General features: G+C 46.8%; 1 protein-coding gene across 1 annotated transcript in view; it reads left to right on the top strand.

Annotated features, from left to right (window-relative positions):
• The first annotated feature begins 309 nt into the window (after positions 1–309).
• The window catches only part of LOC139057580 (venom metalloproteinase BumaMPs1-like), a 134,765-nt gene continuing 117,344 nt past the window's right edge, over positions 310–17,730 (top strand). Inside the window, exons 1-3 of the mRNA XM_070536066.1 lie at positions 310–426; positions 879–1,042; positions 11,573–11,662. Of these exons, the coding sequence (XP_070392167.1) occupies positions 366–426; positions 879–1,042; positions 11,573–11,662 (315 nt within the window). The 5' untranslated portion in view covers positions 310–365. The remainder of the gene's footprint in view (positions 427–878; positions 1,043–11,572; positions 11,663–17,730) is intronic.

The raw sequence follows: 17,730 nt of genomic DNA, 5'->3' as shown, positions 1-17,730 counted from the left end.
CGAAGTGACTGCATGAGCGTCTCATTCTGAGTAAAATAAATGATTACATATATGTCCTTTTACACGTTTCAGCCATTTATTCTCGCTATGTTCTTTTATGAGAAACATTTACCGACGTTTCTGTATACCATCGTTATGCCCTTATATGAAGCCTAAATGGCAGGTCCAATATTTTTTTTTTCGCGCCAAATAACGTTAAACGGCAATATCTAAATATGCCATCTTCCGTACACCACATCAAAGCATATGTTGATGTCCACATGCGAGAAGCCATTTGACATTTTCTTGCTATAATGCTTCTCCTGTGAGCGCTATAAAATCGTAAGTGACTACCTTGTAGCGCTGACGCTAAGTTTAATATCGCCATGAATCATGCCACTCCGTGGTGGTTGCTTCTATTCATCGCGTCTGTCTATGCGATAGAAGGTAATTTTCTGACAAGTAGGCCCCATTCATAACCAATTCTTTGTTCCTTGAGACCATTTATTTTTGGTCCGAAATTTCGGGACATGTTTATCGCGCAAGAGTAGTATTTATTGACGGTGCTAATAATGATTTCGTTAATACTCTCCCTAGGTTATCTGGGTAAAAGATATTGTCATGCAGATTACGGTGAAACCTGAAAAAAACACCCCCCATAATAATCTGAGAAAGATTATTTTTGGCTGCATATTCCATCAAAAACTACACATTGTACGAAGTATCGATTGCAGTGCGTGGTATTTGTGTGTAGATTGCGTACTTCGAATGTATGGTATTGGAAAGGAGGTTTTTTATGGCATATCGTGTAGAAACCATTTATCATACTCATACACGGTGATCTTACACTGAATAAGTACTTTAACTAGCGGTCTGCAGCAGAGAAAATTTTCTTACAGCGTCTACAATTGTCTACCCAAGAATGCTGGAAAGTCGATCTGAAGATGGCATAAAGGTTTTGAAGATAAATGACGATTTGACGCTCAACTTGCGAAAAGCCTCTGTCTTCTCGGAAGAATTTCTAATTCACACAACCATGGATGGCACACCCATAGCATATCACGTAAGTAAAATTTACCATGGTTGCAAGTGCGTGACGTACAGTTATGAAGTACGCTTATTTACGTGCATGCTTTGATAACGTTACTTCAGACCTATAACAGCGGAGCTTTTAGGCTACTCAAAATTACCTTTTGATGAGAGTCAAAAGACAAACAGTGCTATATCCTGCTCCATTTTCGAAAAAAAAAAACGGATGTGTGTACGCGTAATTCCTGCCTTTGCTAAATATCGGTAAATTTCTGTTTACCCCGTCCATAAACACAAATTTCAAACTTCCTTCAGCATGACAACAGCATTTTGCAGGAAGACAATATTTTAGGAGATTTTCGAACTGTGCTATTAATAGCGTTTTTCTGTGAAACACGTTAGCGCTTTTGTGAGTGCACCACTGTCATGGTTCAGTCATATTCACCGTAACCGGTACTTGAATTTGTTCAATATGAACAGAATTGAGTAAATGAAGACTATGCGCAAGTTTCCTGTTGCACCGGGTCGCACACATATATAAATCTGAAAAAAGCACAATACGTCATTAAGATATAAAGTAGAAACAGTTATCTATAAATTCCTAACTTATTCCTTCGGGACAAAGGCTGTCACGCCATGTTGGTAGATTATGTAAATCAAGGCATTCTAATCTTGGACCTCATGTTGCTTTTGAAAAAGCCATGGAAGAACTTCGTACCTGTAATAAAATACTAAAGATTTCTATTTTTCAGTCAAGTCTGTATACTAGTTAAAAAAAACCTCGCAGGTTCTGGAGATCAGTTTTACCTAGTGCAAAGTACAGTACCTCTTTCAAGATTATCAAGATTGTTGACGCTATTACTAAAGAGCCCATGGTATTTCCTAATGCTTTAACTCTTACTTCGAATCTATTTTCGCCCTCCACAACCATGTAGTTCCAAAGTTTATTTATGATTAACAAACCAATAAACTAGGTGATAGCGCAACTTCTTCTGATGGTGTCTTAAACGCATTCTTTAATCTGTACACCGAAAAGTGTACCGGTTCAGCTGGCATCCCGAAATCTTTCTTTGTAAAATACTGCCTATGCACAGCTTAGTACCACACTGTAACCGTCCAGAAATCCCTAGAATCTGGTCAAGTACCAACTACATGGAAAAGAACCAAAGTCCTACCTTTGTAAAAATGAGGTGATAAACAACTCCTTTCTAATTGCAGACCGACGTCTCACATCCCAGTCATGCACGATATTAGAGCACGTTGTTCATAATCATATAATCGAATTCCTTAACTCTATTGATGTTCTGACATCTGCCCAGATTGGTTATCACCATCGCAGTACCCCTGTGACGCAATCACTCGATTTTGTTCATGATATCGCTTCTAGCCTAAACATACATAATGAGTGAGTGAGTGAGTTAGAACTTTATTTAGGTCCTGAGGGGAAAGCAAATCAATCCGGCGGCTCCATCCAGGTCGGGGCCGGTAGACAGAGACAGGTCGGGGCCGGTAGACGGCCCGGGCCCTCTGGACAGCCTTGAGCTCAGCGATGAGCTCTGTGCTTCTGAACGCTGAGTCTCAGGAAGACTGGTCGGGAAAGTGCGTGCTCGCGTTGGCAGGGCACAGCCAGAGTCTGTGTTCGAAGTTGTATTCGTAACCGCAGTGTGGGCATACAGTAAGAAGGTCAGGATTGATCCTGCTTAGTGTTGTTGGTGTGATGTATGTCCTAGTCTGCAACTGTCTGTAAGTGACGGCCTGTGCTTTTTTGAGCTTTGGGTGAGGAGGAGGAAAAATTCTTTGTGACAATCTATGATTTGAAGTGATTTCGCGGTATGATATGAGCGGGTCTTTGTTGTCTAGGTCCATCCAGGCTGGGTTGAAACGAAAGGGCGAACCACAGACGCGGAATGTGAGCTCTCGCGCCAGTTGGTGTGCCCGTTCGTTCGGATTACAGTCAGCAGGTCCGGAAAGGTTGCCCATGGGGGCCGGGAACCATGTGATGTGTGGGGACGTGAGGTTGTCTACTCCCGTTTCTTGGAAGAAGATGGTGTTGATAACCGTAGCTGCTTTCCTAGAGACGAGGGCCGACGAGATGGTTCTAATAGCTGTTCTTGAGTCCACGTAAACGACTGACGCTCCTTTACAGCTTATTAATACGTAATGTAGAGGATGCCTTCTTTATTGACTTCACTAAAGGTTTCGACTGCATTATTATTTCATAATACCCTTTAAAGGAACCCGAAGGGGTATTACATAGGGAGAACCTCTACGGAAGAAAACATGTAAAGTATACAAATGTTATACAAAATTTTTACAAAAAAGAACACTATATTTATACAAAAGTACGATGTCTAGCAAAATACACAGGAAAAGGAATATACGAAATACATTACTCAAGTGAAACTCAGCTAGAAAATACAAACCTGTCTGAGAAAACAAATGAAGGGAAATTAGAAAGCACAATGTAAAAGAAGTAAAACGAGGTGTTGCACGAAACTGCGTCATTTGTCACGTTGAGAAATTAATGAGACATGAATACACTTGTACAATGTGCACGCAGAACGGTAACACAAATGATAAAAACAATATATACACTGAAGAACATATGAAGAAACAGTACATGATGGATATTTACACGTAACTATTGCGTAAAAGTTCCTGAAAGGTTGCGAAATTGGTTTGAGTAGCAATGTGTGATGGTAGGTCATTCCATGCAAGAATTGTTCGGGGAACAAAGGAGTTAGCATAGTTAGCTGAGCGACAGCTGATATCCTTTTATCTTGAATATATTGTTAGTGCGTGGAAAGAAGACTCTCGCTGGTTCGAAGGTACGGTGAAGGTGAGGATGATGATAAAGTTTGTGCAGCAGCGAGGGGCGGGCGATTCTGTGGCGATGAGATAAGTCGTCAAGCTGAGCGCGAGTTTTAGTACTGAAATGCTAGTATAGAGGGAATAATCAGAAAAAATGAAATGGGCCGCACGGTTTGCAGTGATTCGATTTCTTGGTTCTTGGTGATCATCATCATCATCATCATCAGCCTAGTTACGCCCACTGCAGGGCAAAGGCCTCTCCCATACTTCTCCAACTACCCCGGTCCTGTACTAATTGCGGCCATGTTGTCCCTGCAAACGTCTTAATGTCATCCGCCCACCTAACTTTCTGCCGCCCCCTGCTACGCTTCCCTTCCCTTGGAATCCAGTCCGTAACCCTTAATGACCATCGGTTATCTTCCCTCCTGATTACATGTCCGGCCCATGCCCATTTCCTTTTCTTGATTTCAATAGGGATGTCATTTACCCGCGTTTGTTGCCTCACCCAATCTGCTCTTTTCATATCCCTTAACGTTACACCGATCATTCTTCTTTCCATAGCTCGTTGCGTCGTCCTCAATTTCAGCAGAACCCTTTTCGTAAGCATCCAGGTTTCTGCCCCATATGTGAGTACTGGTAACACACAGCTGTTATACACTTTCCTTTTGAGGGATAGTGGCAACCTGCTGTTCATGATTTGAGAATGCCTGCCAAACGCAGCCCAGCCCATTCTTATTCTTCTGGTTATTTCAGCCTCATGATCCGGATCCGTGGTCACTACCTGCCCTAAGTAGATGTATTCCCTTACCACTTCCAGTGCCTCGCTAACTATCGTGAACTGCTGTTCTCTTCCGAGACTGTTAAACATTACTTTAGTTTTCTGCAGATTATTTTCAGACCCACCCTTCTGCTTTGCCTCTCTAGGTCAGTGAGCATGCATTGCAATTGGTCTCCTGAGTTACTAAGCAAGGCAATATCATCAGCGAATCGCAAGTTGCTAAGGTATTCTGCATCAACTTTTATCCACCATTCTTCCCAATCCAGGTCTCTTAATACCTCCTGTAAACATGCGGTGAATAGCATTGGAGAGATCGTATTTCCTTGTCTGACGCCTTTCTTTATTGGGATTTCGTTGCTTTCTTTGTGGAGGACTACGGTGGCCGTCGAGCCGCTATAGATATCGTCCAGCATTTTTACATATGGCTCATCTACACCCTGATTCTGTAATGCCTCCATGACTGCTGAGGTGTCGACTGAATCAAACACTTTCTCGTAATCAATGAAAGCTATATATAAGGGTTGCTCATATTCTGAACATTTTTCTATCACCTGATTGATAGTGTGAATATGGTCTATTGTTGAGTAGCCTTTACGGAATCCTGCCTGGTCCTTTGGTTGACAGAAGTCTAAGGTGTTCCTGATTCTATTTGCGATTAGCTTAGTAAATACTTTGTAGGCAACGGACAGTAAACTGATCGGTCTATAATTTTTCAAGTCTTTGGCGTCTCCTTTCTTATGGATTAGGATAATGTTAGCGTTCTTCCAAGATTCCGGTACGCTCGAGGTCATGAGGCATTGCGTATACAGGGTGGCCAGTTTCTCTAGAACAATCTGCCCACCATCCTTCAACAAATCTGCTGTTACCTGATCCTCCCCAGCTGCCTTTCCGCTTTGCATAGCTCCTAAGGCTTTCTTTACTTCTTCCGGCGTTACCTGTAGCATTTCGAATTCTTCTACACTATTCTCCCTTCCATTATAGTTGGGGGTGCCAATGGTACTGTATCAATCTCTATAGAAATCCTCAGCTACTTCAAGTATGTCATCCATATTAGTAATGATATTGCCGGCTTTGTTTCTTAACGCATGCAACTGATTCTTGCCAATTCCTAGTTTCTTCTTAACTATTTTCGTCTTCCTCTGTTCCTGAGAGCATGTTCAATTCTAACCATAATATACTTCCTTATGTCCGCTGTCTTACGTTTGTTGATTAACTTATGAAGTTCTGCCAGTTCGATTCTAGCTGTAGGGTTAGAGGCTTTCATACATTGGCGTTTCTTGATCAGATCTTTTGTCTCCTGCGATAGCTTACTGGTTTCCTGTCTAACGGCGTTACCACCGACTTCTATTGCGCACTCCTTAATGATGCCCATGAGATTGTCGTTCATTGCTTCAACACTAAGGTCCTCTTCCTGAGTTAAAGCCGAATACCTGTTCTGTAGCTTGATCCGGAATTTCTCTAGCTTCCCTCTTACAGCTAACTCATTGATTGGCTTCTTGTGTACCAGTTTCTTCCGTTCCCTCCTCAAGTCTAGGCTAATTCGAGTTCTCACCATCCTATGGTCACTGCAGCGTACCTTGCCGAGCACGTCTACATCTTGTATGATGCCAGGGTTCGCGCAGAGTAAGAAGTCGATTTCATTTCTAGTCTCACCATTCAGGCTCCTCCACGTCCACTTTCGACTAACCCGCTTGCGGAAAAAGGTATTCATTATCCGCATATTATTCTGTTCTGCAATCTCTACTAATAACTCTCCTCTGCTATTCCTTGAGCCTATGCCATATTCCCCCACTGACTTGTCTCCAGCCTGCTTCTTGCCTACGCTAGCATTGAAGTCGCCCATCAGTGTAGTGTATTTTGTTTTTAATTTACCCATCGCCGATTCCACGTCTTCATAAAAGCTTTCGACTTCCTGGTCATCATGACTGCATGTAGGGGCATAGACTTGTACCACCTTCAATTTTTACCTCTTATTAAGTTTCACAACAAGACCTGCCACCCTCTCGTTAATGCTATAGAATTTCTGTATGTTACCAGCTATTTCCTTATTAATCAGGAATCCGACTCCTAGTTCTCGTCTCTCCGCTAAGCCCCGGTAGCACAGTATACGTGCCCGCTTTTTAGCACTGTATATGCTTCTTTTGTCCTCCTAAGCTCACTGAGCCCAATCATATCCCATTTACTACCCTCTAACTCCTCCAATAACACTGATAAACTCGCCTCACTAGATAACGTTCTAATGTTAAACGTTGTAAGGTTCTCGTTGCCAGGCGGCCTGTCCGGAGTCAGGTATTCTCAGCACCCTCTGCAGCGTCACATATCTGACCGCCGCCGTGGTCAGTTGCTTCGCGGCTGTTGGGAACTGAGGGCCGGGGTTTGATTGTTGTATTCATATGGGAGGTTGTGGCCAAGTACTGCACCAGGGTGGCCAATCCTGCTCTGGTGAGAGAGTGCGTTACCGGTACTGATCGCCGGGATCAGGCCGCACTCCAGGCCTGTTTGTGCAGTTTTCTCAACACAGGGTTTTTTTGTATTTTCCGGTGGAGAATTGCGCGGCACCGGGATTTGAACCATGGTCCTCTTGCACGGGAGACAGATACTCTACTGTCCCCACAGTAGTTGAATTGAAAAAATGAAATTATGGGGTTTTACGTGACAAAACCACTTTCTGATTATGAGGCACGCCGTAGTGGGGGACTCCGGAAATTTCGACCACCTGGGGTTCTTTAACGTGCACCTAATTCTAAGTTCACGGTTGTTTTCGCATTTCGCCCCCATCGATGCGGCCGCCGTGGCCGGGATCCGATCCCGCGCCCTCGTGCTCAGCAGTCTAACACCATAGCCACTGAGCAACCACGGCGGGTCCCGCAGGAGATGCATACTTGATTTTGGGGCGTAAGAATGTGACGTATGCTAGTCTGCGTAGTTTAGCTGGAGTATGCTTAAGGATGCGTTTGAGGAGGACTAAAGAGCGGTTAGCTGATGCCAACGTCAGGCGGAAGTGATAATACCACGTTAGATCAGACTGCTAGCGAATATCAAGGTACTTATATGAAGTTGTAAGTTCAATTATGTTGTTAGATATTACATACGATGTTGGAATACGGTCGTTGCGCCTAGTAAATGATAATCCCTTCGTTTTAGCTGTATTACGAGTCATCAACCATGTTGAACAGCATGTGTTATTAGCGTTAGGATTGGTTTGAAGAATACCTTTGTCGTGGTCCCATGAAATTATTCGATATATTACGCAGTCATCGGCAAAAAACTCTGATGTGGGAAGACACACAGTTAGACAGGTCATTAATATAGATTAAGAACAATAAAGGGCCAAGAACTCTGCCCTGCGGAACACCGGAGGTTACTTTGGTAGAAGAGGAATTTCTGTTGTTAAAACGTGTATATTGTACTCTGGATGACCTTAATCCATCCAATAACGGTTGCGTGTATGTTAATGTTCATTAGCTTCAGTACTAGTGTATGGTGAGCAACACGATCGAAAGCTTTAGAGAAATCCAGGAAGATAGCATCAACTTGAAACCCTAGGTCTAGGTAGGAATGTAGGTCATGTAAAAAGCCGGCTAACTGTGTTTCGCATGAATAACCACGGCGAAAGCCATGTTGGTAATCAACAATAATTTTGTGGTCTTCTAAGTAGGTAATGATTTCAGTATACAAGACGTGTTCAAGTAATTCACACATAGTACTAGTTAAGGAGATAGGGCGGTAATTTAATGCGTGAGTTCGGTCTCCGGACTTCAAAATGGGTATGACTTTTGCCACCTTCCAGTCGTGCGGAATAGTGTTAGTTGATAAAGGCTGCGAGAAGAGTGCACACAATATAGGTGATAAACTGGGTGACAAATGCTTAACACTTCATTATTAATGCCAGTGTGATAACATGCGGAAGAAATATTAAGTTTACTTATAAAGAAGGAATACCTGATTCGCTAACAATTATTTCTGGCATTGATATGGTAATTAGATAGCCAAGGGTTGGTGAAGATGTGGTGTCTTGCTGTGTAAATATTGATGAAAATGCGCTATTCAATAAATCGGCACATTCCGGGTTGTGGGCCATATCGACGTGCTCATCAACTAGTGCTAAATCGGGATAGCTATTCGGGTTTATTACGCACCAAAAACGTTGAGGATTGTTAGTGAGCACAGAATATAGGTCATGGGCAAATAAATGTCGTTTAGATGATTTTAGCAGTGACTAGTATTTATTATCGCAGGTCTTATAGCGGTGCCAGGAATCTGAGTCACGGGCTTTATCGGTTTTACAATATAAACGATTATTCTTATAATTAAGGTGCCGAAGCTTTACGGTAAACCACGGGGCTGTCGGGGTGCAGGCTATTTTTGTTAGAGAGACGCATCGATTAGTTAGTTCAGTAAGAGTGGTTTTAAGTTCAGCCCAGTTATGTTCGATGGCTTGAAATTGGCATCTATTGAGGAAAGGTAAAGAGAAGTAAGATAGCATGGAGTTTATGCTGTTAAAATCCGCTCTATTGTAACATCGGATGTATTTGTCAGAGCACGGACGTCTTGGAAGGGAAACTGCAAGACCACCCGTTATGATATCATGATCAGATAGCCGATCTTGATGGGTTAAGTGGAAGCACACGTCAGGATTACTGGTTAATACTAGATCTAAAATGTGAGCGGATGTAGCGAAGATCGCTGATGTAGCCGAAAATCGCGATGTGATCGCCTGTCACATCGAAAGTAGTTAAATGAGGTCCAGCTTTCCACAATGCCGGCATCGGGGACCGTATCGGTAAGCCATGTTTCAGTTAGTATCACTGTCGATGCTGAACATGAGTGAATGATGGATGATAGCGGTACTGTTTTAGAAATGGCAGTTATTATGCTCGTGTAAAGAAAAGGAATGCGGTCTTGGGTGTCATTCTTCCTCGATATCGGTGCACTGGTTTGATGGTTAGTGTGATCACATGGCACTCGTCATTCTGTAGCTCTTTGAGACACTCACTTGGCGCTGCGCCTAACCAGCGGCGCAAGTTCTCTACCAAATTGAACCACTAGGTATTTGTTGTCGTGATGATGTCGTGGTCGTTTCATTGGTGCATTGCAGCAGCCCCATCTGACTTACGTTATGTCACTGTCGTCACGCCTTCTACGACGGGCCAGTAACCCAAGTAGTCTAGCAGCATGGACCCATACGCATGTGCTCCACTTCGTGGTGCCCATGAGGACGTTGTATCGCCGCCACACCAGCTTCATCATCCGACTCTCTCCAAGCCATCGTTGTCACTCCATGGTTGTTGTACATGGAATGCACCTCATTGTCCTCATATTGTTGTCACGGCATCATTGTAATGTCGTCGTCTTCAAACAGTCATCGTCATGCAATCGATATGATGTCGTCATCGCCATGCTATCATAGCCGTTCCATCGTCGTTATTGTAAGTTCGTTAGTTGGCTCTCTTTATGCCGTCGTCATCACTCCATCGCCATCGTCGAGTCGTTATTATACAGTAGTTGTAACACGTCTTCTTCATACATTCGTTCTCATCGACTGTCCGCATACCGGTGTCATATCATTGCGTCGTCCTACTGCGGTCGTCATTAACCCGATGTCATGCCATAGTGGCGATGTCACTGCGATCCTTCTATCACCACTTTTTTTCACACAGTCGCCACCAAGCGATTGCCCTCTTGCTGTACTTATCAAGCTTTAATTTTGCCATCGGGATTAGCTAAAAAACGTCAACGAATTGTGACCATGCTGTCATCATACTGCATTTGTAGTTTGATCGATGTCATTTATTCTCGTTCATTCTAACGTGACCTTGTTTTCGACATGGAATGACCATTAAGGCATCATTGTCATGCCATCGTCATCATTGCATCATCATTAGAAAGCCGCATTAATGGATCAGTTGTCATATTAGGGTAATTAGGCCGTCGTGCCCGCCATTGTCTCATACAGGTGCCAGGAATTAGTTGTCACATCATTGTTGTGGTGCGGAGTAGGTTATCGTATCACCGTCAGTTCAGCTTCATCATCCAGCTCTCGTCATGTCATAGTCGTCACTCGCCGTAATCACGCCAGCATCATTATATATTTTGCATTACACAAGTGTCGTCATGCTGTTTTTACCATCCCATTGTCGTCATACCGTTAGCATGCGTACCACGTCAGTGCGCCGTGCACATAACGCTGTCGTCAAGTATTCGTAGCCATACCGTCATCTTGTTGCCTTCGTGGTCGTTCCGTCTTCGTGAATCTATCTTCTTCATCCCACTTTCGTCATGCCGTCATGTGAAGCAGTCGTTCTAACGTCATCACTTATGTGACATTTTCCCAATATCTTCACATTGTCGTCATCATATGGCCATAGCAATTCTTTCTATATCATTCTAGTATAGTATTGATGTCCTAAGTTAACAGTAATTACCCCTCCATTGCCATACTGTAGTCGACATTGCATAATTATCAGTAACTTTCACGGATTCCTTGTCTTGCCAATGTAATCGCCGCAGCTTCGTAATCTGGTGGGTCTCATGCACTGGTCACCATACCACTTTCTTTATGTCTTTGTCGTCATGCTGTCGTTGTTATACCATTACCTTCATTTCAAGATCTTCATCTCGATGTCGTGATGCAGCCGTCGTTACACTTTTTTGTGATCCTATTAGCGCCCTCCTTTCCTCATCATTCCATTGTCTGCACTGCATCGTCATCATACAATGGTCGTCACGGCGTCAGGCTCATGGGCATCGTTGTAAAGCGAATGTGATAATGAAGTGGGCCAACACTGGAGGCAATGTATGTCTCATGTTGATGAAAAAACGGAAGTCTCATATTGAGCAATACACATTATAAATAGGCATGACTTAACCAATACGCTTTTCTGTTACATTGTTTGAGTGATAATTGCAGTAGCATTGACAGTCATCGCGACACAAGTTCTGCGGATTTTTCCATTATAAGTACTCTTGTTTCAGATGCTTGGTGCTGACATGGACATGAATCTGTATGACGATCAGGAACAGATGGCAGCTGTACATGTCTCAGAAGAGGATGGTTTGAGCGTTGTACGTATCAGTTTCATGTCAACATCGAGCGGCATGCAGCGAGCTCACTGTGGCTCTGTTAACCTTACGCTGGCTGTCTGCAGCTCAGATTCGCTACTGCAGCTCAGCGCAGTAGCGTCGATTGCAAAGCTGCACTGAAAGGCGAGCATCAGCCTGCTAGTTGTTCTTTTGCAACACTCTCAGAACTGCAATTTGTTGGGCTACACTTCAGAGGGTCATCGCAAGTTTTCAGTGACAAAAGTTAATTGGGCTGGAGGGAAAGCTTGCTTCAAGTTGCCAGTTACGACTATCGCTTGCTGAAGAAAGGTTAAAAGGTGATTAATATTTTAGTGACGAGCTATCACATGTCATTCGTCATCGCAAGGCCGCCACTGCTGACCGCATGTCCCCGAAGGTAGCGCAGTGTTATATCCAATTGGCTTTTTTTAAAATAATACTTTGCCTTGTTAGCCATGTGCCAACCAAATAGAAAATCCCAGTTCCACAATACTGCATTAACATCTTGATGAAGGCTGTTATTCGGACGAAACAATGAAAGAAAATTGCTTTGTGCAAAACATGGAATTAATCAAATGTTCAGTGCGTTTGTTCAACGGGCTTGAATAAAGAAAATATAAATATTGTTACGTAGAAAGACGCAGACGACAAGCTATGTACAAATATATTTACAAGGAAAATACGCTGCGCTTGGCCAAGAGGCAACAGCCCGCGCTAGCTTCTGAATCGTCGTCTTCGTCTTCTTCCTGCTCAGCTCTTCGTCAGTGGGAGCATACCCCGTAGCACTACCCCCGGCGGCAAAAGCGCCGTCCCGGAGCGACTAAAGGCTGGACTCTGAAGCAGTGTAGTAGCTCTTGAGCCTACTGACGTGCACGACATCACTAGACGCCAGAGTAGATGACGAGGTTGAGCTCACAGGAGCAATTTCATAAGTCACAGGCGTCACCTGGCGCAGCACGCAGTAGGGTCCTGTGTATCGCGAAAGGAGCTTTTGTGAAAGTCCGACGTGACGAGAGGGCGACCACAAGAGCACGAGCGCACCAGGCGAAAACTGCACGTCACGGTGGCGGGCGTTGTACTGACGCTGCTGAGTGGTTTGCGAGTCCGTCATTCGAGTACGGGCAAGCTGGCGTGCATGGTCGGCGAGAGCGATGGCGTCGCGCGCATACTCGCTTGTTGAGATCGAAGCAGGAGGAAGTGTCGTGTCGAGGGGCAAGGTCGGTTCGCGACCGTAGAGCAGATAAAAGGGAGAAAATCCGGCGGTGTCGTGCCGGGAAGAATTATAAGCGAATGTGACGTAAGGAAGCGCAATGTCCCAGTCGCGGTGGTCCTTGGAAACATACATTGACAGCATATCGGTAAGAGTACGGTTTAACCGCTCTGTCAGGCCATTGGTTTGAGGATGGTATGAGGTAGTCAGCTTGTGTTGAGTGGAGCAGGAACGTACAATGTCGGCGATAACTTTCGAGAGGAAGTTACGACCACGGTCAGTGAGCAGCTGTCGCGGGGCGCCATGAAGTAAGATAATGTCCCGCAAGAGAAAGTCCGCGACGTCAGTGGCGCAACTGGTAGGGAGAGCCCGCGTGATAGCGTATCGGGTGGCGTAGTCAGTTGCGACGGCTACCCATTTGTTCCCAGAGGATGACGTGGGAAAGGGACCGAGGAGGTCTAATCCAACACGAAAGAACGGTTCCACAGGGACAGTGATCGGCTGGAGATGACCGGCAGGTAGCACCTGAGGTGTTTTCCGACGCTGGCAGGTATCACAGGCAGCAACATAGTGTCGGACAGAGCGAGCGAGACCAGGCCAATAGAAGCGGCGGCGGACGCGGTCGTACGTGCGGGTTACGCCAAGATGTCCTGCAGTAGGTGCGTCATGCATCTCAAAGAGCACAGTCTGTCGTAGGTGTTTTGGCACGACAAGAAGAAGATCAGATCCGTCAGGGAGGAAGTTCCTTCGGTACAGAATGCCGCCCTGGAGGACATATCGGCGAACGGATGCGTCGGTAGGTGTAGAGCGCAGACGCTCGATGAGTACTCGCAGCGATAGGTAGACAGGCAGACACAGAGAAAATGCCGTCGGCAGTACTACTGTCGGCGTCGTCAGGCTCGTCTACCGGGTAGCGAGACAGGCAGTCAGCGTCCTTGTGTAGTCGGCCAGATTTGTAGGTGACAGAGAACGAATATTCTTGGAGGCGTAGGGCCCAGCGACCAAGTCTTCCTGAAGGGTCTTTCAATGAGCATAACCAACAAAGCGCGTGATGGTCTGTGATAACGGAAAAGGGTCGGCCATATAAGTATGGGCGGAACTTCGCAACCGCCCAAACTAGGGCCAGACACTCACGCTCAGTGATGGAATAGTTGCGCTCCGCGGGTGAGAGGAGCCTGCTGGCGTAAGCGATAACACGGTCGTTGCCGCGCTGGCGTTGTGCCAGTACTGCGCCAATTCCGTGACCGCTGGCATCAGTACGAACTTCGGTAGGCGCAGACGGATCAAAATGGGCCAGAACGGGAGGCGTTGTGAGAACGTCGATTAGATGCGAGAATGCAGAGGCCTCGTTAACGCCCCACTGGAAAGGGGCGTCTTTTTTCAAAAGCTCGGTTAGTGGTCGTGCTATGGCCGCGAAATTTTTCACGAAACGGCGGAAGTAGGAACAAAGGCCGATGAAGCTGCGCACATCCTTGACACACTTCGGAACAGGAAAGTGCGTAACAGCATGGATCTTGCCTGGGTCCGGTTGCACTCCGTTCGCGTCAACGAGATGCCCAAGGACGGTAATCTGGCGACGGCCGAATTGGCACTTCGATGCGTTCAGTTGCAGACCGGCGCGACGAAAAACGTCCAGGACTGCCGAGAGGCGCTCGAGGTGCGTAGCGAACGTTGGGGAGAATACTATGACGTCGTCCAAGTAGCACAGGCATGTGGACCATTTGAAACCGTGAAGAAGGGAGTCCATCATGCGTTCAAAAGTGGCAGGAGCGTTACATAGACCAAACGGCATTACTTTGAATTGATAAAGACCGTCCGGAGTTACAAAAGCAGTCTTCTCGCGGTCGAGATCGTCCACAGCAATCTGCCAGTAGCCGGAGCGGAGGTCAATAGAAGAGAAGTAGCGAGCACCATGGAGGCAGTCAAGGGCGTCATCGATCCGAGGTAGGGGATACACGTCCTTTTTGGTAACCCTGTTAAGGTGCCGATAATCCACGCAAAAGCGCCATGAACCATCCTTCTTTTTTACCAGTACAACCGGTGACGCCCATGGACTACATGACGGTTCTATGATGTTATTGGCAAGCATTTTGCGAACTTCAGCGTGAATAACTTGACGCTCAACCGGTGACACTCGATACGGGCGGCGATGAATAGGAGGGGCATCGCCGGTATTAATGCGATGTTTAACAGTTGTAGTTTGGGCCAAAGGACGATCGTTAAAGTCAAAAATATCGTTGTAGGAAAGCAGAACGCGGTAGAGCTCACGAGCGTGCTCGGACGGCATGTCGGGCGCAATCATTTTCTGTAAGTCGGCGATGGTGCAAGTTGTCGACTTAGATGGTAGAGGAGGATCGGCTGAATTGCTGTCTACCTCAATAGATGCTATTGAGTGATCTTCGAATGAGCAAAGTTGGGCCAGAGACATCCCGCGTGGCAGCACTTGTGTCGTCAAGCCAAAATTGACCACTGGCAGGCAGACGCAATTAGCCGTAATAGATAAAACGGTATGAGGTACCGTGATCCCGTGTGTAAGGAGGACGTCTTGTAGAGGAGCCGCGATATAGTGACCGTCGGGCACTGGTGGGGATGACACTAGGTCAACGTAAGTCAGTGCCGTAGGTGGCAAGCGAACAAAGTCGACGGAACTGAGGCGACTGGGGTGTGGTTCAGCGGGATGCAGAACAGGCAGGTCAAGGCGGAGAGTACTGGCGGAACAATCAATGAGAGCAGAATGTGCGGAGAGGAAGTCTAAGCCGAGGATGATGTCGTGGGGACAGTGGGCGATGACTGTGAATAGCACGACTGTTGAGCGATCGGCGAAGGAGACGCGGGCGGCACACATACCAATTACGGGGGCTGTTCCGCCATCGGCGACACGGACAACAAGCGTCGTGGCGGGCGTGATTATTTTTTTCAGGCGGGTACGAAAGTCCGCGCGCATTACCGACAAATGCGCCCCAGTGTCTATAAGAGCAGATACAGGAACACCGTCGACTTGCACGTCAAGAAGGTTCAGATGAGTGGGCAACGTCAGTGGAGGATTTGGCGGCGTAGGGAGCAATGCAGCGTCACCTCGAGGCGCTGCATCATTCAGTTTTCCGGCTGGGAGCGGCGTCCGAAGGGAGTCGGCGAAAAGGAGCGACGGGGCTGGGGAGAGCGAGATTGTCGCCCTTGGGGCGAAGGTGAACGAGAATAGGGGCGGTTCGGCGCAGGAGAGTCAGTGGCGGCATTATCGAAGCGTGCGGCATAAGGACGAGAAGGGCCACCCGAGGGGCGGGAATAGGCAGTATAAGCAGACCGGGTCGGGGAAGTCCAGCGACTTCGACAGTGCCGAGAAATGTGCCCGATGCGACGGCAGTGAAAACAAATGGGCTTGTCGTCAGCAGTGCGCCATTCAGCTGGGTTGCGGAAACGTGGTGGGTAAGACGATGCGGGACGGGGCGGAATCGAAGAAGCCGGATGGGTATCAGGGTGATGGGCCGAGCAGATGGTGTGAAGGCCCATGTTTTCGAACTCCTGGCGGACAACTGCCTGGATCAGGGAAACCGTGACTGCCGGTGCGTTGGTGGGGCTGGAGTCGAAGGCAGCCGGATAGGCGGCCTCAATCTCACGCCGAACGATCTTGGTAATATCGCCGGTGGTGTTGGGACGAGGAGCGTCGGCACAGGAAGAAGTCGCTGGGGTGTTGGGCAGACGGGCAAACTGCTGATCGATACGTCTGCTTTTAGCGAGTTCCAGGCGGCGGCACTCTTGAGAACAGCATCCACCGTCGCGACGTTGTTGAATACGAGCAAGTTGAAGGCGTCATCGGCAATGCCTTTGAGGATGTGGGATACCTTGTCCGACTCAGGCATGTGTGCATCAACTTTGCGGCACAGAGCCAGGACGTCCTGAATGTACGTGACATAGGGCTCTGTTGACGTCTGCACACGGCCGGAAAGCGCCTTCTGCGCGGCAAGTTTGTGACCGTAGGGGTTGCCGAACAAGTCTCGGAGCTTTTGCTTGAACGAATCCCAACTGGTGAGCTCCTCTTCGTGCGTCCGAAACCAAACTCGAGGTGTGCCACCGAGATAAAAGACTACGTTGGCGAGCATGATAGTGGGGTCCCACCGGTTACTGCGGCTGACGTGTTCGTAAAGGCTGAGCCAGTCCTCGACGTCTTCCCCATCTTTTGCCGAGAATACGCCAGGATCACGGGGAGCGGAGAGGGTGATGTAGGTCGTCGAAGTGGCAGCAGGTGTCGGAGCCGGTGGAGTCGGGTTGGCGTCGCCGGGAGCCATGAAGGTAGGCTCGACGTACCGGCCACTGCGAAGCTCCGTGACGAGGTACAGGGAACGTCCACCTCCACCAAATATGTTACGTAGAAAGACGCAGACGACAAGCTATGTACAAATATATTTACAAGGAAAATACGCTGCGCTTGGCCAAGAGGCAACAGCCCGCGCTAGCTTCTAAATCGTCGTCTTCGTCTTCTTCCTGCTCAGCTCTTCGTCAGTGGGAGCATACCCCGTAGCACTATGATTTTTTAGGATTTTTTTTAAATTTTTAGGACTTGGATTGTTTTTTTATTCCTATGCTTTTCAACCTCAATGCATACATGTTATGTACTAAAATTGTATGTGCTCAGAGTATGCGCAGGCTTGCAAAGCACTCGATACATACTCACTGGGCAGAAGAGCTGTATGCAGTATCATGCGGTCCAGCCTGTTCACGCGTTTAGTGGAACAATACACTAGGGACTCGACAGGTACAAGTTGCTAGGAGATATTAATTAGTAAAGCTTTCTTTGCTTCATCGAATTTTCTACTGCTGCTTTGATGTCTGTGTTGCACGGTGCGTGGGAGGAGGGGGGGGGAGG

This window comes from Dermacentor albipictus, chromosome 3, assembly GCF_038994185.2.
Source record: "Dermacentor albipictus isolate Rhodes 1998 colony chromosome 3, USDA_Dalb.pri_finalv2, whole genome shotgun sequence".
Taxonomy (NCBI): Eukaryota; Metazoa; Arthropoda; class Arachnida; order Ixodida; family Ixodidae; genus Dermacentor; species Dermacentor albipictus.
Note: the sequence above shows the minus strand (reverse complement) of the source record. Positions and strands in the feature narration are given on the sequence as shown.